The following is a 17,959-nucleotide window of genomic DNA, read 5'->3' on the forward strand; positions in this document are numbered from 1 at the left end:
CTAGCTGTGGGAAAGTGATTGGGTTTAAAAATGTGAGATATGCCTCCTACACCAGCGCGGCTGTTGTGTGTGTTGCCATGCTTAGCCCCGTTGATCAGCTGGTTGTGGAGGGGATTGTTGTGTGGGGTGTTTTTTCTCCTTGTACTGCCCCCTCAACATCTGGTGTTAAACTCATTATCTCTAATGTTCTCCCTCTTTTAGGAAATGAGCAGTTGGCTAGAGACCTGGAGAGCTGTGAGAAGAGCACTAGCCCTATTAGGAGGACTCCTTTGGGCTGTAAAGCTGCAGAGGTTTGGCATGTCTCTGTCCTCTCGTAGGCAGGTTTATATTATTTTCACCAATGCTCCAAAAACATTAAAAGTTTCCCTCAAGTATATGACTGGGGAGTCTGACTACATTGTGTTTGTTGCCACTTGAGGACGTGGCCTGTTTTCATGCTGGGCATCCAACACATTTGATCAATCTGTGCCCTAAGAAGAGGCAAGTGTGCCTCTGGGAAGAGTGACCCTCTGTCTGGGAATATGGGGAGTTCTGAGAGTAAAACACAGAGTCGAGTGGCTGTGATAGAGACTGGGTCTGAACAGGTTCCCGATGGCTCTGGAGATGTTGGTTCTTGGGGGGGGGTTAGGTCCCCCTTTACAACCTGGGGGAGATGGTATTACTGATTGTGTGGCGCCTGCCTGCAAAATGGAGGCTGAGCCTGTTGCTATGTAATCTGTGGCCTTGGCTGAGGATTCTGGCTTGCTGGCAAAGCCCCAAGGGAAAAAAGGCCTTGAAGGTGGAGGGGGCTCCAGTTTCTGAGGATACTATGAAACGGGCTAGTTGGGAAGATCACACTGTTGAGGTGCTGCTGAGGGTGGTTCTTTGGTTGCGGGCATGGAGAAGTCTTAAGTATTAGTTTTGTCCTCTTGGTTCAAACATCCCCTTCCTCTGGTGTCTCTGAGGTTCCCCCCTCAAGGTCTGGGTCTGAGTGTGGGGGAGATGACAAACTCATTCTTTGGTTCCTGAATGGAGATATACACCAGATGCTATTAGTAGGTTTCCACCTTGCACCCCCCCTCCACCCTAATGCATCCCCCCTGCGGCAGCTCCCCGCCGCCCCCTCTCCATCCTGAGGCAGCTCCCCATTGCCCCCTTTCCCCTCGGGGAGCCGTGTAGCAACTCCCCTCGGCCTGGGATCCGTGCGGCAACTCCCTGCCCCAGCTCACCTCTGCTCTGCCTCCTCCCCAAGCACGCCACCCCCACCTCCTAGGCTTGCGGCGCCAATCAGCTGTTTGGCATGCAAGCCTGGAAGGGAGAGAAGCAGAGCGGGGCGGCGGGCTCAGAGGAGGAGGCGGAGCAGAGGTGAGCTGGGGCGGGGAGTGCCCCCCGTTACTTGCCGCAGGCGGCCCTCCCGTGCCCCTCTGCCCCAGCTCACCTCCGCTCCACCGCCTCCCTGGAGCGCACTTTTGGCCGCCCCCAACCACTTGGCGCCCTAGGCGACCGCCTACTTCGCCTAGTGGTTACACCAGCCCTGGGTATGGTCTCATTTGTGTTGTCTCATCCTTCTATTCAAGACCATCATCCATACTGGCATTTTAACACTCGCCTTTTACAAGATTTTCACTCTGGGGACTCTGTCAGTTATTTTGGGGGATCCTGGGTTGCCTCCCAAGGATGTTTTCCCCTCCTTGAGGCAATGGTGGGAGGTCGGTAAAGTTAATATTAAATGTTTTTCTCAGCAGACAACCCTCAGCCTTTGCTGGAGAATGGAAGAGTTAGAGTTAGAACCTGAAACAGCCTTTCGTAGCAGTAACGATGCTGGGTTGTGTGAGAGCTTTTAATATTAAAAAAAACCCAGCAATTGTGGCACCTTTTCGATATCAGTGTTCAGGCTGCACTGTGGGTGGCTAATTCCAGGGCCTTTCTCAAATGGATATGCCCACTCACTACTTCTTCTGCCTGGAAAAGAAACATGCAAAGTGCAAGACGATTGGCCGTTTCAAGGCGTTATCAAGCTGAGCGCTTTCAGATCCTGTGGTGATTAGGAACTTTGCGGTGTATTTTTTTCTCAGACCTGTATGCCTCAAAGTCTGTGTGTCCATCTGAGACTTGGCAGCTCCTTGAGGATCTTCCTAGGATCTCAGCAGTGGATATGGACAGACTTGAACAGGCCCTGACACTCTCAGAATTGACTTCTACCCTAAATGGCTTTGCTCCTGGGAAGGCACCTGGGATTGGTGGTTTGCCTATTGGTGGTTTAAAAGGCCTTTTGGACCCTTCTTGGCCCTGACTTGGTCCAGGTTTTTCAGGAGACCATCAGGGAGATGATATTGTCACTCCGTTGTCATTGAGCGGTTCTTACCTTGTTGCCTAAGAAGGGGGACCTTGGGGAGGTGTAGCATTGGAGACCCGTGTTCCTGCTTTGTGCCGACTATAATCTTTTTTCCAAGGCCTTGGCAAATAGGCTGTAAACTGTGATTGGTTAAGTCCTGCACGCTGAATCAGATCTATTGTGTCTCCAGCAGGTCAATTTTTTATAACCTTTTCCTATTGCAGGATGTAATGTCAGCCTTTAAGATGTTTGATTTGCATGTTTGGTTGATTTCCCTTGATCAAGATAAGGCTTTTGATCTTGCAGATCATGGATATTTTATTTTGAATCCTTTCTGCTTTTGGTTTTGGGCTCAGATTTGTCTCCTGCATTTAGTGAGTCAGGGTTGTTCCCTGTCTGGGTTGCTGAACTGTTACTCTTTCTACTGAGCCTCTGTCATGCATGTAATGAGAGCATCTTTCTGGCCTTTCTCTCCCTGCTCCAACTTGTACTCTGGAGAAAGTCTCCACATATGCTGATGATGTGACTGCGTTTATTACTCATGATTGTGATGTCCAGGTTTTCAATGAATGTCAGCACTATTCTGACATTCTGAGCAGACTTCCTCAGCTGGCATAAATTGTGGGATGAGTGACTCCTGCTGGGAGCTTGAGCGATCTCCCACCCCATGACTTTGCCGGGGGGTGGGGAGGTATTGTGGAGCCGAACTGGCTTTTAGGCACTAGGAATTATGCTGGGACTGGATGATATTCTGGGTTGGAATTGGGAGGGGGTCATGGAAATGTTGCAAAGGTGGAAATAGTATTTGCCTTGACTCTTCTTCAGGGGGTGGGTGCTTGTCATTAATAATGTAATTGCTTCGATATTGTACTGTTTTGGATCCCCAGCCACACTTTTTAGAAAGGTTGTTTTGGATTCTTTCTGCGATAGCCATCGTTGGCTGAGGCGGAGTATTATATATCTGCTTGCTGTGAAGGGGTTCAGGGTCTCACTGATCTTCTGAGCACTGCTTTTTGGTTGCCGTCTCTAGAGTAGCTGTTGTTTGTGGATGAACCTGTTCCTTGGAAGCACCTGGTCTTTGCTTTTTCCTCAGTGGGTAGAGGGTTTGGATTTTGCTAGGGAACTTTTTTTTATTGGACCTGGGTGTCTCAGTTTTGATATGTTGCCTGTTTCTTTATCAAAGCCTTTTTACGCTGGGAGATTTTTTTTAAGCTGAGGATGCAGGATAGGCAGTTGGAGTTCCCAAGGCTGCATGCTGAACCCCTTGTTTATAACCTTATTCTTGTTTGTAGATCTGTGGAATGCTTGTAAACTTCATTCTGGGTCAAGCAAAGATGGCCATTTTAAAAAGTAGACATACATTATTTGGTACTGGGGTTGCAGATGTTCTTCAGTATTTTAGATTGTTCATGGTTTTACACCTTCATTTGGAGTTTAGATGTTATATTCTTTTAAGAAATTTGGATCAATATGTTCAGCAGGTTGGCTATTGGAAATGCACTTTGTGCTGTTGGGGATAGGCAATCATTTTTGAATTTGTAATTTATTTTCTTGTTTTTACTGTGTTTTTGTACTTATTTTATCAAATGTTTTAAAAGTCAAACTCTCCCTCTCTCTCTCTTCCTTCTCCCCCACCCCAAAAATTTACTTACATTTCAGTGTATAGTATATAGAGCAGTATAAACAAGTCATTGTCCGTATGAAATTTTAGTTTGTACTGACTGCACTAGTGCATTTAATGTAGCCTGTTGTTAAACTAGACAAAGATCTAGATGAATTGACGTACCCCCTGGAAGACCTCTGTGTATCCCCATGGTTACACGTGTCCCTCATTGAGAACCACACTCTAGTCATTAAGGCACTCATCTGTGAGATGGCAGATCACAATTCAAATCCCTGTTCCCCCTCTGGCAGAGGTGGGACTTGGACTGGGGGTCTCCCACATTCCAGCTGAGTACCCTAAACACTGGGCCAAAAGTTATGAGGGAAGTGCTTCACAGACACCTAACAACTGAGAATCCTAGGCAGAGATAGGTGACTACCTAGTATACTCGTGTTTGTGAATCCCATTCTTAGGTGTCTATTTCCCTCCATTCATTGTAAAGGAAGCCTGAGTGCCTAACTCAGGCTTTGTGAATCCCAGTGATTTTCTAGGCACCTAAATGTTAGTCATAGAGATGCTGAGTATCACAATGCCTAAGTCCGATGAGGTGAGCTGTAGCTCACGAAAGCTCATGCTCAAATAAATTTGTTAGTCTCTAAGGTGCCACAAGTACTCCTTTTCTTTAAGTCCCTTTGTGAATCTAGCCCTAACTGTCTTGCATAGGATTCTGAAAGTTCAATTGAAGCAGTGCTTGGAATTGGGTCATTGCCAGACTCCGTGGACTGCATTTAGCCAACCAATCTCAAGGAATAAGGTTTTGTTTGTTTTCCCACTAAAATCAAAACACTTGCAGACTTTATAGTTAGCCACATCGCTGGGGATAAATTGTCAAGTAAATGCTGTGTTCTAACAGACCCAATCAACTCACTGTTGCCTTTCTTTTCTTCTTTGGATAAAATGAAACATAATCACAAAATTAAATAGTTCATGTAGAATGTGCATCTGTCTTTACTGCCTGTTTTGGCCTTGATTAGCTTCTATCCATTCTATCATGCAAAATTATCTTCTCTAGTTGGTTTTCTCTTGTCAAGAGTTTCATGTTCTTTAGGAGATATAAGGGACCGTGGTGATTTCTTCATATTCTCTGCAGATCCAACAGTATTTTTCTCCCACATTTGCCATTAGAGGGCAGTGTAGGCATCACTGAATCCACATCCCAAGTACCGTGAGTTCCTTCCCATACTCTTGTTACGTTCCTGTAAAGCACACATCTATGAATAAGGGATAATGCAGACATCTGGGAAATAAATATGATGAAAGGATTAAATATCTTTTCCCTGTATTAATAATAGCACAAAGTGCTAAGCTATCTTTGATCTTACTAAGTTTATGGTCTCTACTACAAATTACCTTTGGCAAGGGAGATGGGTAAACTGGTAAAATAAAAATAAAAATGCCTCTCGTTTCCAAATCTTGTGCCAAAACTCAAACCCCAAATAAGTGTTGAAATTGGGAATTTTTTCAACTAACAGGTTTTTTTCACATTAATTCTCATTTCCTCATGCTTCTTGAGATGTCAGTTCTAGCTAGCCCTTGTAATAGAGCACAAATATCCAAATACAGCAAGAGAAGCTGTGTACATGGTAGTGTGTTTTGTGAAATTTCCAGGCCCGTTTGGCAGAATCAAGGCGTTCAGATGAGATAAATTTGAGATGATGCTGATGATAATTATTTGTATTACAATACAGCCTGTCAACCCCAACTGAGCCTGGGACCCCCATTCTGCTAGATGCTGTACAAATACCTACTGTGGGTCAGTCTTTGCCCCACAGAGCTTACAATATAAATAGACGGGAAGTATTATTATGCCACTTTTACAGATGGGAACTTAGCCCAAAGAGAGTAAGTGACTTCTCCAAGGTCATGCAGACAGTCTGTGGCCAAATTGGGAATAGAAACCAGGTCTTGCGAGTACCAGAATAGTGCTTTAATCAGAAGACCATCCTTCCAGAGAAGCTTCTAAATGTATGGATGGATAGCTGAACAAGTTCTCCAGATCTTTGGGATCCACCTGTCATTTATCTTGTTTGAGTTGAATCTTAAAAGATTTAAGAGGTTCATTTCAGATAGGTATCTGCAATTTAGTAGTTTTATTTTGCATTTTTCTTCCAAACTGATCTGAAACCAATTTGGTCTGGAAATCACGCTGAAAACCTCCATTAAATGGGCTTTCAGGCAAAAGTATTGCTATTTCTTCTTTTTGGATAGACTGTACTTGTTACAAGAATTGCCTTTTCCATGTATATATCCAATTCCAGTCTCAAGTGAAAGCAAGAAGAGCAGTGTCATGTAGATTTGTTTATTTTTTTTCTTAAATATTGACCTAGCTTTTCTTGACATCAGGGAAGTTTCAGGTTGGATTTGATATGAGTTTTGGCCAAACGGTCTTATCTGAAGCTTCACACCTATCCTTAAGAGTGTATCCCTTGTGGGGAGTTGTCAAGGTTCCTCCCCCACTCTGAACTCTAGGGTACAGATGTGGGGACCTGCATGAAAACCTCCTAAGCTTACTTTTACCAGCTTAGGTTAAAACTTCCCCAAGGTACAAATTAATTTTATCCTTTGTCCTTGGAATATCCACTGCCACCACCAAACTCTAACTGGGTTTACTGGGAAACGTAGTTTGGACACGTCTTTCCCCCCAAAATCCTCCCAACCCTTGCACCCCACTTCCTGGGAAAGGTTTGGTAAAAATCCTCACCAATTTGCATAGGTGACCACAGATCCAAACCCTTGGATCTGAGAACAATGAAAAAGCATTCAGTTTTCTTACAAGAAGACTTTTAATAGAAATAGAAGTAAATAGGAGTAAAGGAATCACCGCTGTAAAATCAGGGTGGTAGGTACCTTACAGGGTAATTAGATTCAAAACATAGAGAATCCCTCTAGGCAAAATCTTAAGTTACAAAAAAGACACACAGACAGTGTCAAGGTTCCTCCCCCACTCTGAACTCTAGGGTACAGATGTGGGGACCTGCATGAAAAAACCTCCTAAGCTTATCTTTACCAGCTTAGGTCAAAACTTCCCCAAGGTACAAAATATTACCCCCGTTGTCCTTGGACTGGCCGCTATCACCACCAAACTAATACTGGTTACTGGGGAAGAGCTGTTTGGACGCGTCCTTCCCCCCAAAATACTTCCCAAAACCTTGCACCCCACTTCCTGGACAAGGTTTGGTAAAAAGCCTCACCAATTTGCCTAGGTGACTACAGACCCAGACCCTTGGATCTTAAGAACAATGAACAATCCTCCCAACACTTGCACCCCCCCTTTCCTGGGAAATGTTGGATAAAAAGCCTCACCAATTTGCATAGGTGACCACAGACCCAAACCCTTGGATCTGAGAACAATGAAAAAGCATTCAGTTTTTTACAAGAATACTTTTAATAAAAAAATAGAAGTAAATAGAAATAAAGAAATCCCCCCTGTAAAATCAGGATGGTAGATATCTTACAGGGTAATTAGATTCAAAAACATAGAGAACCCCTCTAGGCAAAACCTTAAGTTACAAAAAAGATACACAGACAGAAAGAAATAGTTATTCTATTCAGCACAATTCTTTTCTCAGCCATTTAAAGAAATCATAATCTAACACATACCTAGCTAGATTACTTACTAAAAGTTCTAAGGCTCCATTCCTGGTCTATCCCTGGCAGAAACCAGCATACAGACAGACACAGGCCCTTTGTTTCTCTCCCTCCTCCCAGCTTTTGAAAGTATCTTGTCTCCTCATTGGTCATTTTGGTCAGGTGCCAGCGAGGTTACCTTTAGCTTCTTAACCCTTTACAGGTGAGAGGAGCTTTCCTCTGGCCAGGAGGCATTTCAAAGGGGTTTACCCTTCCCTTTATATTTATGACAGACAGAAATAGTCATTCTATTCAGCACAATTCTTTTCTCAGCCATTTAAAGAAATCATAATCTAACACATACCTAGCTAGATTACTTACTAAAAGTTCTAAGACTCCATTCCTGTTCTGTCCCCGGCAAAAGCAGCATACAGACAGACACGGACCCTTTGTTTCTCTCCCTCCTCCCAGCTTTTGAAAGTATCTTGTCTCCTCATTGGTCATTTTGGTCTGGTGCCAGCGAAGTTACCTTTAGCTTCTTAACCTTTACAGGTGAGAGGATTTTTCCTCTGGCCAGGAGGGATTTTTAAGGGGTTTACCCTTCCCTTTATATTTATGACAGGAGTGCAATCTACATATCTCGAAGAGATGTATATCTATCATTGGTTAGCTCACTACCATAGCCCCTTGGAACCACAATGTCCACTCCAGGCCTCCAGATGTTGATGCCTGGGAAGTATAACTCTTCCTCATATCCCTCCCTCCCCCCACCCCCGAAGCCACCAAAACCACCAAACAAACAAAAACCAAACCAAACAACACCACCACTACTTCAGTGCACCTCTGGCTAAGGGGACCTAAAATTGGCCCTGCGGTAGCAGAGGGAATGCAGGTTCTTCCTCATCTTTAAGGTTTTGGCAATCTCACTAACCCCTGTAAGAAGATCACAGAGAAAATTCTAAGCACAAATGAAAATGATTAAATATTTTTGGGGCTTTAGAGAAATTTAATTGTAACCTTTAAATCTACTCTTGTATAGTTCGACCCATATCCATATCCTGTGTAGCTGGGCTTGGTGTGAGGTAAAGCATGGCATGATTAGAAGGCATAACTAACTGTTGGAACAGATTACTAAAGGATGTGGTAAATCAGCCGGGGTATAAATGCTAGTACACACAGTGTGTCACACATTAACTATCCACGTGGACCCTGCTGGCCTGCACTAAAAGTTCCCTAGTGCACACTGATGTAATACTGTTTCAAATGGGACTATGTCAACGTGCACTATGGAACATTTAGTGCACACCAGCAGGGACCACGGACACAGTTACTATGCAATATGCTAGCATACACTAGAATTTATACCCCCTCTGGTGCATACTAATGCACTGAATAGACAAGCCCTGTATCTCATATCTATTCAAAGAGCACATCAGCATTGCTACCTGGACATTTTAAACACCTAAACCCAATGCACCCAAAGACTAGGACAGCTTTGTATACTATTACCATTGTTGGGTCTATTCATCTCTGGTGTAATTGCACTGGCTGGAGTTACACCAGGACTGAATTTGGCTCATAGTATATGCATGTCTCTTCTCTTGCCATGATGCAAAGGAAGAAAGGTATTAAAGAATCAGGGATTTTACTATGTTTTATCTTCTAAATAAAGAGGTTTTTTGGTTTCTTTTCTATGTGTATTTTTGAAAAAAATCATTTTTTGCAATATTTCTCTTCAAATCTACTCTGTATTGATGACTAAAGTACAATAAATTTTAATTTTGCTGTGGATATGAAGTGAAAAATGACATCTGGAAAGACATTAGTAAGGCGTTGCCAGTTATCTCCAAAAGGATTCCCTTAGCATTGACCTCAGGGTGGAGTCTCCTGCTCTTCTCCCCAAATGTTTACGTGGTTTTTACCTGCAGCTGAGTTCAGCAGCCTGCTTTTAGGTCTTGGCAGAAGGAAGAGTACTGCAGAAAGGAGTGAAGTCATCATCACATTAACCACATACTTATGGATCACTCTATGTGATGATCCTTTCTAGAGCAAATTCGAGTGATGGCAAGATTCTAGATCATGTCAGTACCCCGGATCCAAGCTAGCTCTTCTCATTTATCAACATTGTTTTTACTGCAGTTTGGAAATACATCAAAATATGAAATTATTGAATGGTTTCTGTCTATGGGTCTGTACTGAAGGCTGATTGGCACCTGCTAGTATGGCATTCTGCAAGACCACATTAGTATAGCATGATTACCAACTCTGAGTGGGTTGCAGTGCTAAAATGATACCTGTCCCCCCCCTTCCTGGGATGCATCATGGTGCACTTCATTTTTCATATGCATTAACACATTAATGTCCATCAATGGCTGAATGAACGAGGGCCTCTTACATCTAAAGGAAGTTCCTTCTTGCTCATTGTTGACCTATGTTGGTATGGCAGAGCGGGAGGCGCCTATGCTACCATTTCCCACACACTACCAGCTCTATGGACAAAGAGGATGTCAGGTGCTCAGCCGATTAATATGATACTTTTTCAGCACTAAATTCAAAGGAAAATGGATTTTGTTGCTTTTTTATCAAATTTGCAAGTACTGACCTCACGCACACCTTCTTTACCATCTTCTAATGGGAAACCTGCTTCCTGCTGTACAGTTAAGTGGTTCTGAAGTGTTCATACCTCTGCTTTTTTATTATTTAGTATTATTATTTTGCAATGCAATTTCCATCATTTTGGTTAATCCCAAATTGCAAAGTATTCACTTTTAGCTATAAGATGCAGTAAATTTTACAGCAGGAGACATTTTTTCTGACCAGTGTGTATTTCAGTTGTTAGCAAATGGCTCCCAAAATATGAATTGCTACTCCTTTCCTGACATGTACAAGACAGAGTCCAGGATATGTTTGCATTACCAAATGTCATATTGTATTAGAATCTACAATTATTAGATTTTCAGTAATAGGAGCAAACATATTATAGAGCTATACAATTGCATAAATATTGACATATTATTGATGCAGATAGCGAAAAGACATCAGGAAGAGGGAGCAAGAAGCAACTTTATGGTGCTGAGTGTGAGGTGATAAAGGGCAATCCAAGAAGCAGCCAGAAATGTTAGACGGAGAGAAAGATGTCGGAGGTAAAGAGGTTAATTTGGGAATCATCTGCATAAAGACAGTTGAAACTCTCAGAGTGGAGGAGGTTGCTAGGACAGAGTACATTATAGAGAAGATGGAAGAGTGACTATGAGAGACATCTATAGATACCTGGAGAAAGGAGCGTGGGGGAGCAAATAAGAGATGCTGAAGGAGCAGGCATCAGAGAGGGCCGATGAGCTTCTGAGGTGCAGAAGCCAAGATACGAGTGCGGAGTCCTGCACTTAGGAAGGAAGAATCCCATGCACTGCTACAGGCTGGGGACTGACTGGCTAAGCAGCAGTTCTGCAGACAAGGACCTGGGGATTACAGTGGACGAGAAGCTGGATCTGAGTCAGCAGTGTGCCCTCGTTGCCAAGAAGGCCAATGGCATACTGGGCTGTATTAGTAGGAGCATTGCCAGCAGATCGAGGGAAGTGATTGTTTCCCCCTCTATTCGGCACTGGTGAGGCCACACCTGGAGTATTGCATCCAGTTTTGGTCCCCCCTACTACAGAAGGGATGTGGACAAATTGGAGAGTCCAGCAGAGGGCAATAAAAATGATTAGGGGGCTGGAGCACATGACTTATGTGGAGAGGCTGAGGGACTTGGGGTTATTTAGTCTGCAGAAGAGAAGAGTGAGGGGGGATTTGATAACAGCCTTCAACTACCCAAAGGGGGGTTCCAAAGAGGATGGAGCTCGGCTGTTCTCAGTGGTGGCAGATGACAGAACAAGGAGCAATGGTCTCAAGTTGCAGTGGGGGAGGTCTAGGTTGGATATTAGGAAACACTATTTCACTGGGAGGGTGGTGAAGCACTAGAATGGGTTACCTAGGGAAGTGGTGGAATCTCCTTTCTTAGAGGTTTTTAAGGCATGGCTTGACAAAGCCTTGGCGGGGATGATTTAGTTGGTGTTGGTCCCGCTTTGAGCAGGGGATTGGACTAGATGACCTCCTGAGGTCTCTTCCAACCCTAATATTCTATGATTCTATGAGAAGAGAGAAAGTAGAGTGTGGTCAGCATTGTTGAAGGCAGCAAGTGGACGAAGAGTAAAGGTGGAGAAGTAACTCTGATTTAGTTGGGAGGAGGTCTTAGCTAGTAAAGTTTCAGTGAAGCTGGATTCAGCAGGCAGGATCAGGCAAAGAAACACCCCTAAATTAATGGAACCATCAAGATGTTGTACATATGTCAAACTGAGTGCGATTGTATTTATTCTCTCTTTTCTTTCATTTCCTTTGTTGCATTTTCATTTTTTAATATTTATTTGGGACCAGTATCAAACGCCCATTGCAGCCAATAGAAAAACTTCCATGGACTTTGGATCAGCCTCTCCACGTGCCATCTCTGAAATTAGATTATGAACTGTTCAGGGTAAAGGCAGTATCTGTAACTGTTTATTATTATTGTAAATAATAATGGAAATGATCATTAATTTCCAGAATGGATCATGTCTGGAATAAAGAGGTCACATATTTTTATCCTACTTTGTTTCTATAATCCTGGGGGATGTTGTCCACATTTTAATTTGTGTGACACATCCATCTTGTTCTCCATTTTATTGTGAAGTCTTCAAAAAGACAGCATTGAGTTTATCAAGAATTTCCTTGGTCTTTAGCCACAGAGACATAATTTTAAAAAAAATAATGCTTGTCTTATTTCTTGTTCAATTTGGCTGATTCAAATTGGATCACTTCATTTGACCCAGACTGCAGCCATGATTCCAAAAATTCAACCAATCTAAGGCCAGCACTTTTTTCTTTAATAGCAGACTAATTGGCAGGCAATTAATCTGTTCATCTGTGAAGAGAAAATTTATTGCAATAAGTAGATTCATTTCCAGAAGTCATTCTCTAAGGTAACATTCCAGTGGCCTTGTTTACTTCACGCCCTGATCCAACGCCTCAACAGTAGCACAGGTCAATTAGTGGACAAATTAAGCAATTATTAGCCACTAACAAGGGTGACTGGCATCATTACCCTTCCTGTTTACCACCAAACTGTTATTTTAAGACAAGGACCAACAAATAAATTAGGGCATCTGTTATATTGCTGTGTCTGCCTTGAAGTAAATGATATTAAATGGGTTTTGGCTGCTGCCAAATTTTTAACCTTGGCCTAGTGAGATACACTGATATATCTCTTGCTGATTATAGAAACTGTAAAATCTAATTTGTGTTGATTTATTAAAACAAGAACCAAGTTCTGTGAGATGGTATTTTTTAATAATCCAGCATCAATCTTTTAATTTTAAATATCCTTGGATCATCAAGTTCCTCTAAAAGAAAAGCTCTGCACTAATTCTAGTGATTATTTTTGGTTGTTTACAATAATTTTATGGTGGGGTGTGCATGCATAAATATACATTTTCCATTTGTGTGTTCTCTTCTGCTTCTGGGTGCTAGTCTTACTTCCGTTTTAGACTTCAGTGGGTTTTTTTTTTAAACTCTTGCTTTATTTTTATCACATGACCCACAATAACAGATAATTGCTGAAGCATTTACTCAGCTTCGGGTATCTGTCATCTCAGAATATGGAAAAGGTAGAGCAAATATCTCTGCGGAGTTTAGTAACTTGGAGGCAGCGTGACCTAGTAGGTAGGCCATCAGACTGGGAGTCAGGAGACCTAGGTTCAACTCGTGGCTCTGCCACAGACCTGAAGTGTGACCGTGTCCACATCACATCATCTTGGTTTCCCCCTCAGCCTTTGTCTGTCTTGTCTATAAAGACTGTAAGCCCTTCACTACAATCACTGTCTCTTGTTATGTGTTTATACGGTGCCTATGACACTGGGGCCCTGATTTGGTGGGGACACTAGTGTAATATGAATAATAAATAAGAAGAATCCCACTTCAGAATTCATCAGGAGGTCGAGGCTTTGTGGGGTGGCATGTTGCAGACCTTGAATCAAGAAATGCACTGTCTAACAGCAAAGAAGAACCTGCTTTGGTTGAAACATTTAGGTCTGTCCACACTGTAGTTAGACACACGTGGCCAGCCCCCATCAGCTGGCTTGGGCCAAGAGGCCCTTTGATGGTGGTGTAGATGGTCGGGCTCTGGCTATTGCCCCAGCTCTGGTTTCCTCCCAGCTCGTATGGTTGTAGAGCCCAGGCTCCAGCCCAAGCACAAATGTCTACACCACAATTAAGCAGCCACTTAGTCTGAGTCCCACAAGCCCAAGTCAGCTGGTATGGGCCAGCTGCGGGTTTTTAATTGCAGTGTAGATACCCTTATTATCCCTTTCCTGCCAATAAGATCTTGTCATCATTCACACAAACTATTCGCAGTGCTCTGAATACCTCCCACTACCTAAGACTTCTTTACAAGAAACCAAGAGTTTCCTGTGTACATTTAAATCATCAGTGAGATGTCCTTGTCATGATCTACAAGCGAGACTGCATTAAATAACAGAAACAAAGCAGGAAAAAGCCTGTACCAGCCCTTCAGGGGCAGAGGTTGCCATCAGAGCAGAACTCAGACATATTGGGGCTAGCTGCCAGAACTACCAGAATGAAAACAGTAGTCGAGGAGAACCCAAGGCATGTGTCCATATAGCCCACTATAGTGTATAGGAATAGGGTAGTAGCCTTTTAAATAGTTGTGAGCCTTCTAGTGGTGCTCACGATGTACTATGTTTTGGAAGCAACCAAAAACCAGTCAAGCAGCAGAATGTATGTAGGTAGGCATTGTGTGTTTATGTATAACTAGTAAACATGGTTATTTGGGTCCTGGCTCTGCCCATTGGATTTCTTTATGTTCTTATCATTGTGTAAAGAGAAAAAGACGTAACACCCACCAAAAAGCAGATCAGTTTTCTTATTTGTGAGGAGGTAGCTGAAGAAACATCTCCTAAACAATATAATTGCATGTGTGCTAATCCAGCTCCAAAAATTCAGCACTAGTCTCTCTCCCATTGGAAGACCTCACTATGGAAAGAGAGCCTCTCTCCTTCAAGATCTGCAGAGAAAAAGTCATTAGTTGACCAAAAGGTGTGGATGTTTAGGGTCAATTATAGACTAGTTTTCCTAAAATCTAGAAGCCTTGGATTCTCCAATGTGCCCCAACGATGTAGAATTCACTAACAGTAGCAGCAGTCATTTAGATCTGCTGGTGTTTAAAGTACAGAATGGATCTTAGCAAATGGCTTGAATCTGGGGGCTGTTTGGTAGATTTTGGGCTCCATTTTAATGTAGATGTTTACCAGTGCTGTGCTTTACAGTTTAGCCAAACTACTGTGTCAAGTGTTTTGACATGGTCTGTGGGATTCAAATAACATAAGTTAATCATACCAGAAAAATAAGAGATGTCAGAAGTTTTAAAAGTAATTCAGTTCGCCCAGGCCATCACTGCTGAAATATTTCTTGCTGTATATTCCCTAGAGCTCTGTCCTGCCCAGTTTTAAAAGACTCAGGTGATGGGGCCTCTAGTACTACCTTGGAGAGATTACTGCATAGTCTAGTAGCTCTCACAATCAGTGATTTTTTTCTAATGATCTGCCTTAATTTTTCTCTGCTTAGTTTCATCCTGTTACAAGAGCTTGGTATTTTGGTTTAATCTGGGGAAATTCAGTGAAAGGTCCTTGCATCACAGGATAGACCTTACGGGAAATAGAAAATAGTCATGACCTATCTCTGGGTGTCTCAGGATTGCAAAGGCACTCAATTTGCTTTCACGTTTGTTTGGTGGCAGCTATTTTTATCAGTGTCAACTAGGTGGAGGACGAAGCGGGAAATCTGAACACAAGGCAGCCCTGCTTCCTCCCCCACATTAATAGTGCTGCCAGCCCCCTTCCGCGCATCGGTAGAATTGCAGGGTGCAGGTGGGAAATGTTCCCTACTCCAGTGCCAGCCCTAGGAGAGAGGAGGTGTATCGAAGTGATCTAAGCACCAGATGGGGAGACAGGAACTTCTGAGTTCTAATGCTGACTCTTCCACTGACTAAGCTTAGGAAAGATACTTAGGGTCTGATTCTCCTCTGGCTTGTGTTGGCTTTAAACTGGTGTCAGTCCATTGACTTCAGGGGAGTAACTCCTGATTTACACTGCTGTAGGCTGGATTTTCCTCTCGCTTATCATCTCACTTCCTCAGTTTCTGTGGGCCTGATACTCAGCTGGTGTAAATGCACTGACTTCAATGGGGCTATGCCAATTTTCACCCGGTGAGGATCTGGCTTCTTCATCTGTAAATGGGGGGGTGGGACGAAACACTTATTTAACTCATTGGAGTATAATAAGGATTATTTTGTTAATGTTTGTAAAGCACTTTGAAGATTAAAAGTGCTACATGAATGCTTGCAAAATGCTGAAGGCCAGAGCTCTGTGTTGAACTGAAAGGAATGTTAATTTTATTTCAACTTTCAGAATTGAAACTAAAATTTATGTTGAAATTCTAATTTTATACCAAGAGGATCTTAACATTTTTCTTGTTTCTCCCAGGTATAATTGACTTCCTCGTGAGCCAACATCCCATAGCCAAAGTATTGCGAGATCACTTGGTCTTCAAGATAGCTCCAATGCTTAATCCAGATGGGGTGTATCTAGGAAACTACAGGTAGAGTATGTCATATTGAAACTGCAAATCATAACTTTGCATTGTTTTGCCACTCACTGTGACACAGTTGAGTTGTCTTTATTCCTCATTACTGGACTTTGTACAGAAATAAAATATTGCATGTGAACTAACAGCTCTCATATGGCCAAACACTATGGTCGGGTCAGAAGTCCTCATACAGCAAAACTCTCCCTGAACTCACTTCCCATTAAGCAATTGTATTAAGTGGTAGATTGGCCTGAGTAAGGCATGCTGGACTAGACCTATGGCTTATTATAGGATATTTGCTCTACAAGTCTCCTTGGATGTCTGAATTAAATTCAGCTAAATCCTCACTAGACCTTAGCCATGTTTTGTAAATGCATTCATTATGCTGTTCATCAGCCTCTGTGTAAATGTTTCAGTCAATCACAATTCTCTTCTCAGCTACCCAGATCATCCATTAAAGTCACAGATTTCTGTCTTTTATTTTACGGTAATAGGTAGTGATACATGGAATGGAATAACCATCCCATCCTATGTTAATTTTGCTTCATTTTAATATTTGAATTAGCACTTTTCCTCCTCCTCTGTTGAAAACATATTCACAAATCTTTTGTTTTCTCTAAAATTGTTTGCTCTTAAATGCATTTATTTACAACATTGATTTGTTGTGGGAGGTAATAATGAAAAGCAGCTGATTAGCTGATGATTTGTTTGTGGGCAATTACATCTATCACACATATCTTTGGAAGAGAGGGCCCCTTAGAGATTTAATGGACTGTATGCAATTTTGCTTATAATGCAGGACTAAATAACACACACTGCAGCCATAGTACCTTGGGCTGTGATCTAATTAGGTATTTAATTGTTAGGCAGGATAGGGCCTCATTAGTTTATGGATGGGAGACCTCTGAGGAAGAACCAGCGTATTGCAGAAAATGGTGCTGATGAGTTAGTTTATTATTTTCCACTGTACGTCTCGGCTGTCCTCCTTCAGTTGTCTGCTGCCTTCTTAACTCTGACTGCAGGGAACGACATAGGCAATTTCACATGGTCAAAGTAAAGGTTAGGTATGTTGAAAGTTTTTGGGTGGGCATGGGCTCTTTAGATCCACACTGACACTCCATGGATTCCCTGCTGCTTTGGAGTAGCTTCAGTTGGTTGGAAGAGACAGAGAGGAACAGAGGTGGGATTATGGGTCTATTTCTTTTATAATGACACTTTGAAATGTTGGCTCTGCCTTCGGGGTACGTGCTAATGATCAAACCGCTTAATGGTTCTATGGTCTTGAAATGGTTCCAGGATCCATGTTATGCTACTCCTAGGATCTGCAAAGGCAAAACATTTAGAGAACTCCAGTGACTGTTAAGTAATCTTACTTTCCCCACATAAATCTACCTGCCCTGTAGATTTTCCTGCAGGATTATTATTTATACACTACTATTGAGATGCATGAGGCTTCACAGACATGCATCTGGCCCATAATTTGTAGGGTCCTTTGGGATGCCAGGTATTATGAAAGGACATTATATTTCCTTTCATAATTGCTGAGCTGATAGCACATTATCATTTTAGCCTTTCATATTATGCAGAATTCTCAGCTCTCCTGGACTAAAAGGTTTGTTAATGAGGTAGCTGGAAAAGCATCTGATCTGTTTGCAATTTTTTACTTTATTTGCAAAAGGCTTAATGCGACTAATAACTTAAAAATGAGTATAGTAAGCAGAATGTTACCTATTATGTTGAGA

At 42.5% G+C, this 17,959-nt stretch overlaps 1 protein-coding gene across 2 annotated transcripts in view; it reads left to right on the forward strand.

Annotated features, from left to right (window-relative positions):
• The window catches only part of BEND5 (BEN domain containing 5), a 1,397,007-nt gene that overhangs the window by 1,119,965 nt on the left and 259,083 nt on the right, over window positions 1–17,959 (forward strand). For both annotated transcript variants that reach the window (XM_084637918.1, XM_084637919.1), the window contains one exon: window positions 16,115–16,229. In XM_084637918.1, coding sequence (XP_084494044.1) covers window positions 16,115–16,229 — 115 coding nt within the window. The remainder of the gene's footprint in view (window positions 1–16,114; window positions 16,230–17,959) is intronic.

This window comes from Lepidochelys olivacea (genome assembly GCF_965140295.1).
Source record: "Lepidochelys olivacea isolate rLepOli2 genome assembly, chromosome: 8".
In the NCBI taxonomy this organism is placed as follows: Eukaryota; Metazoa; Chordata; order Testudines; family Cheloniidae; genus Lepidochelys; species Lepidochelys olivacea.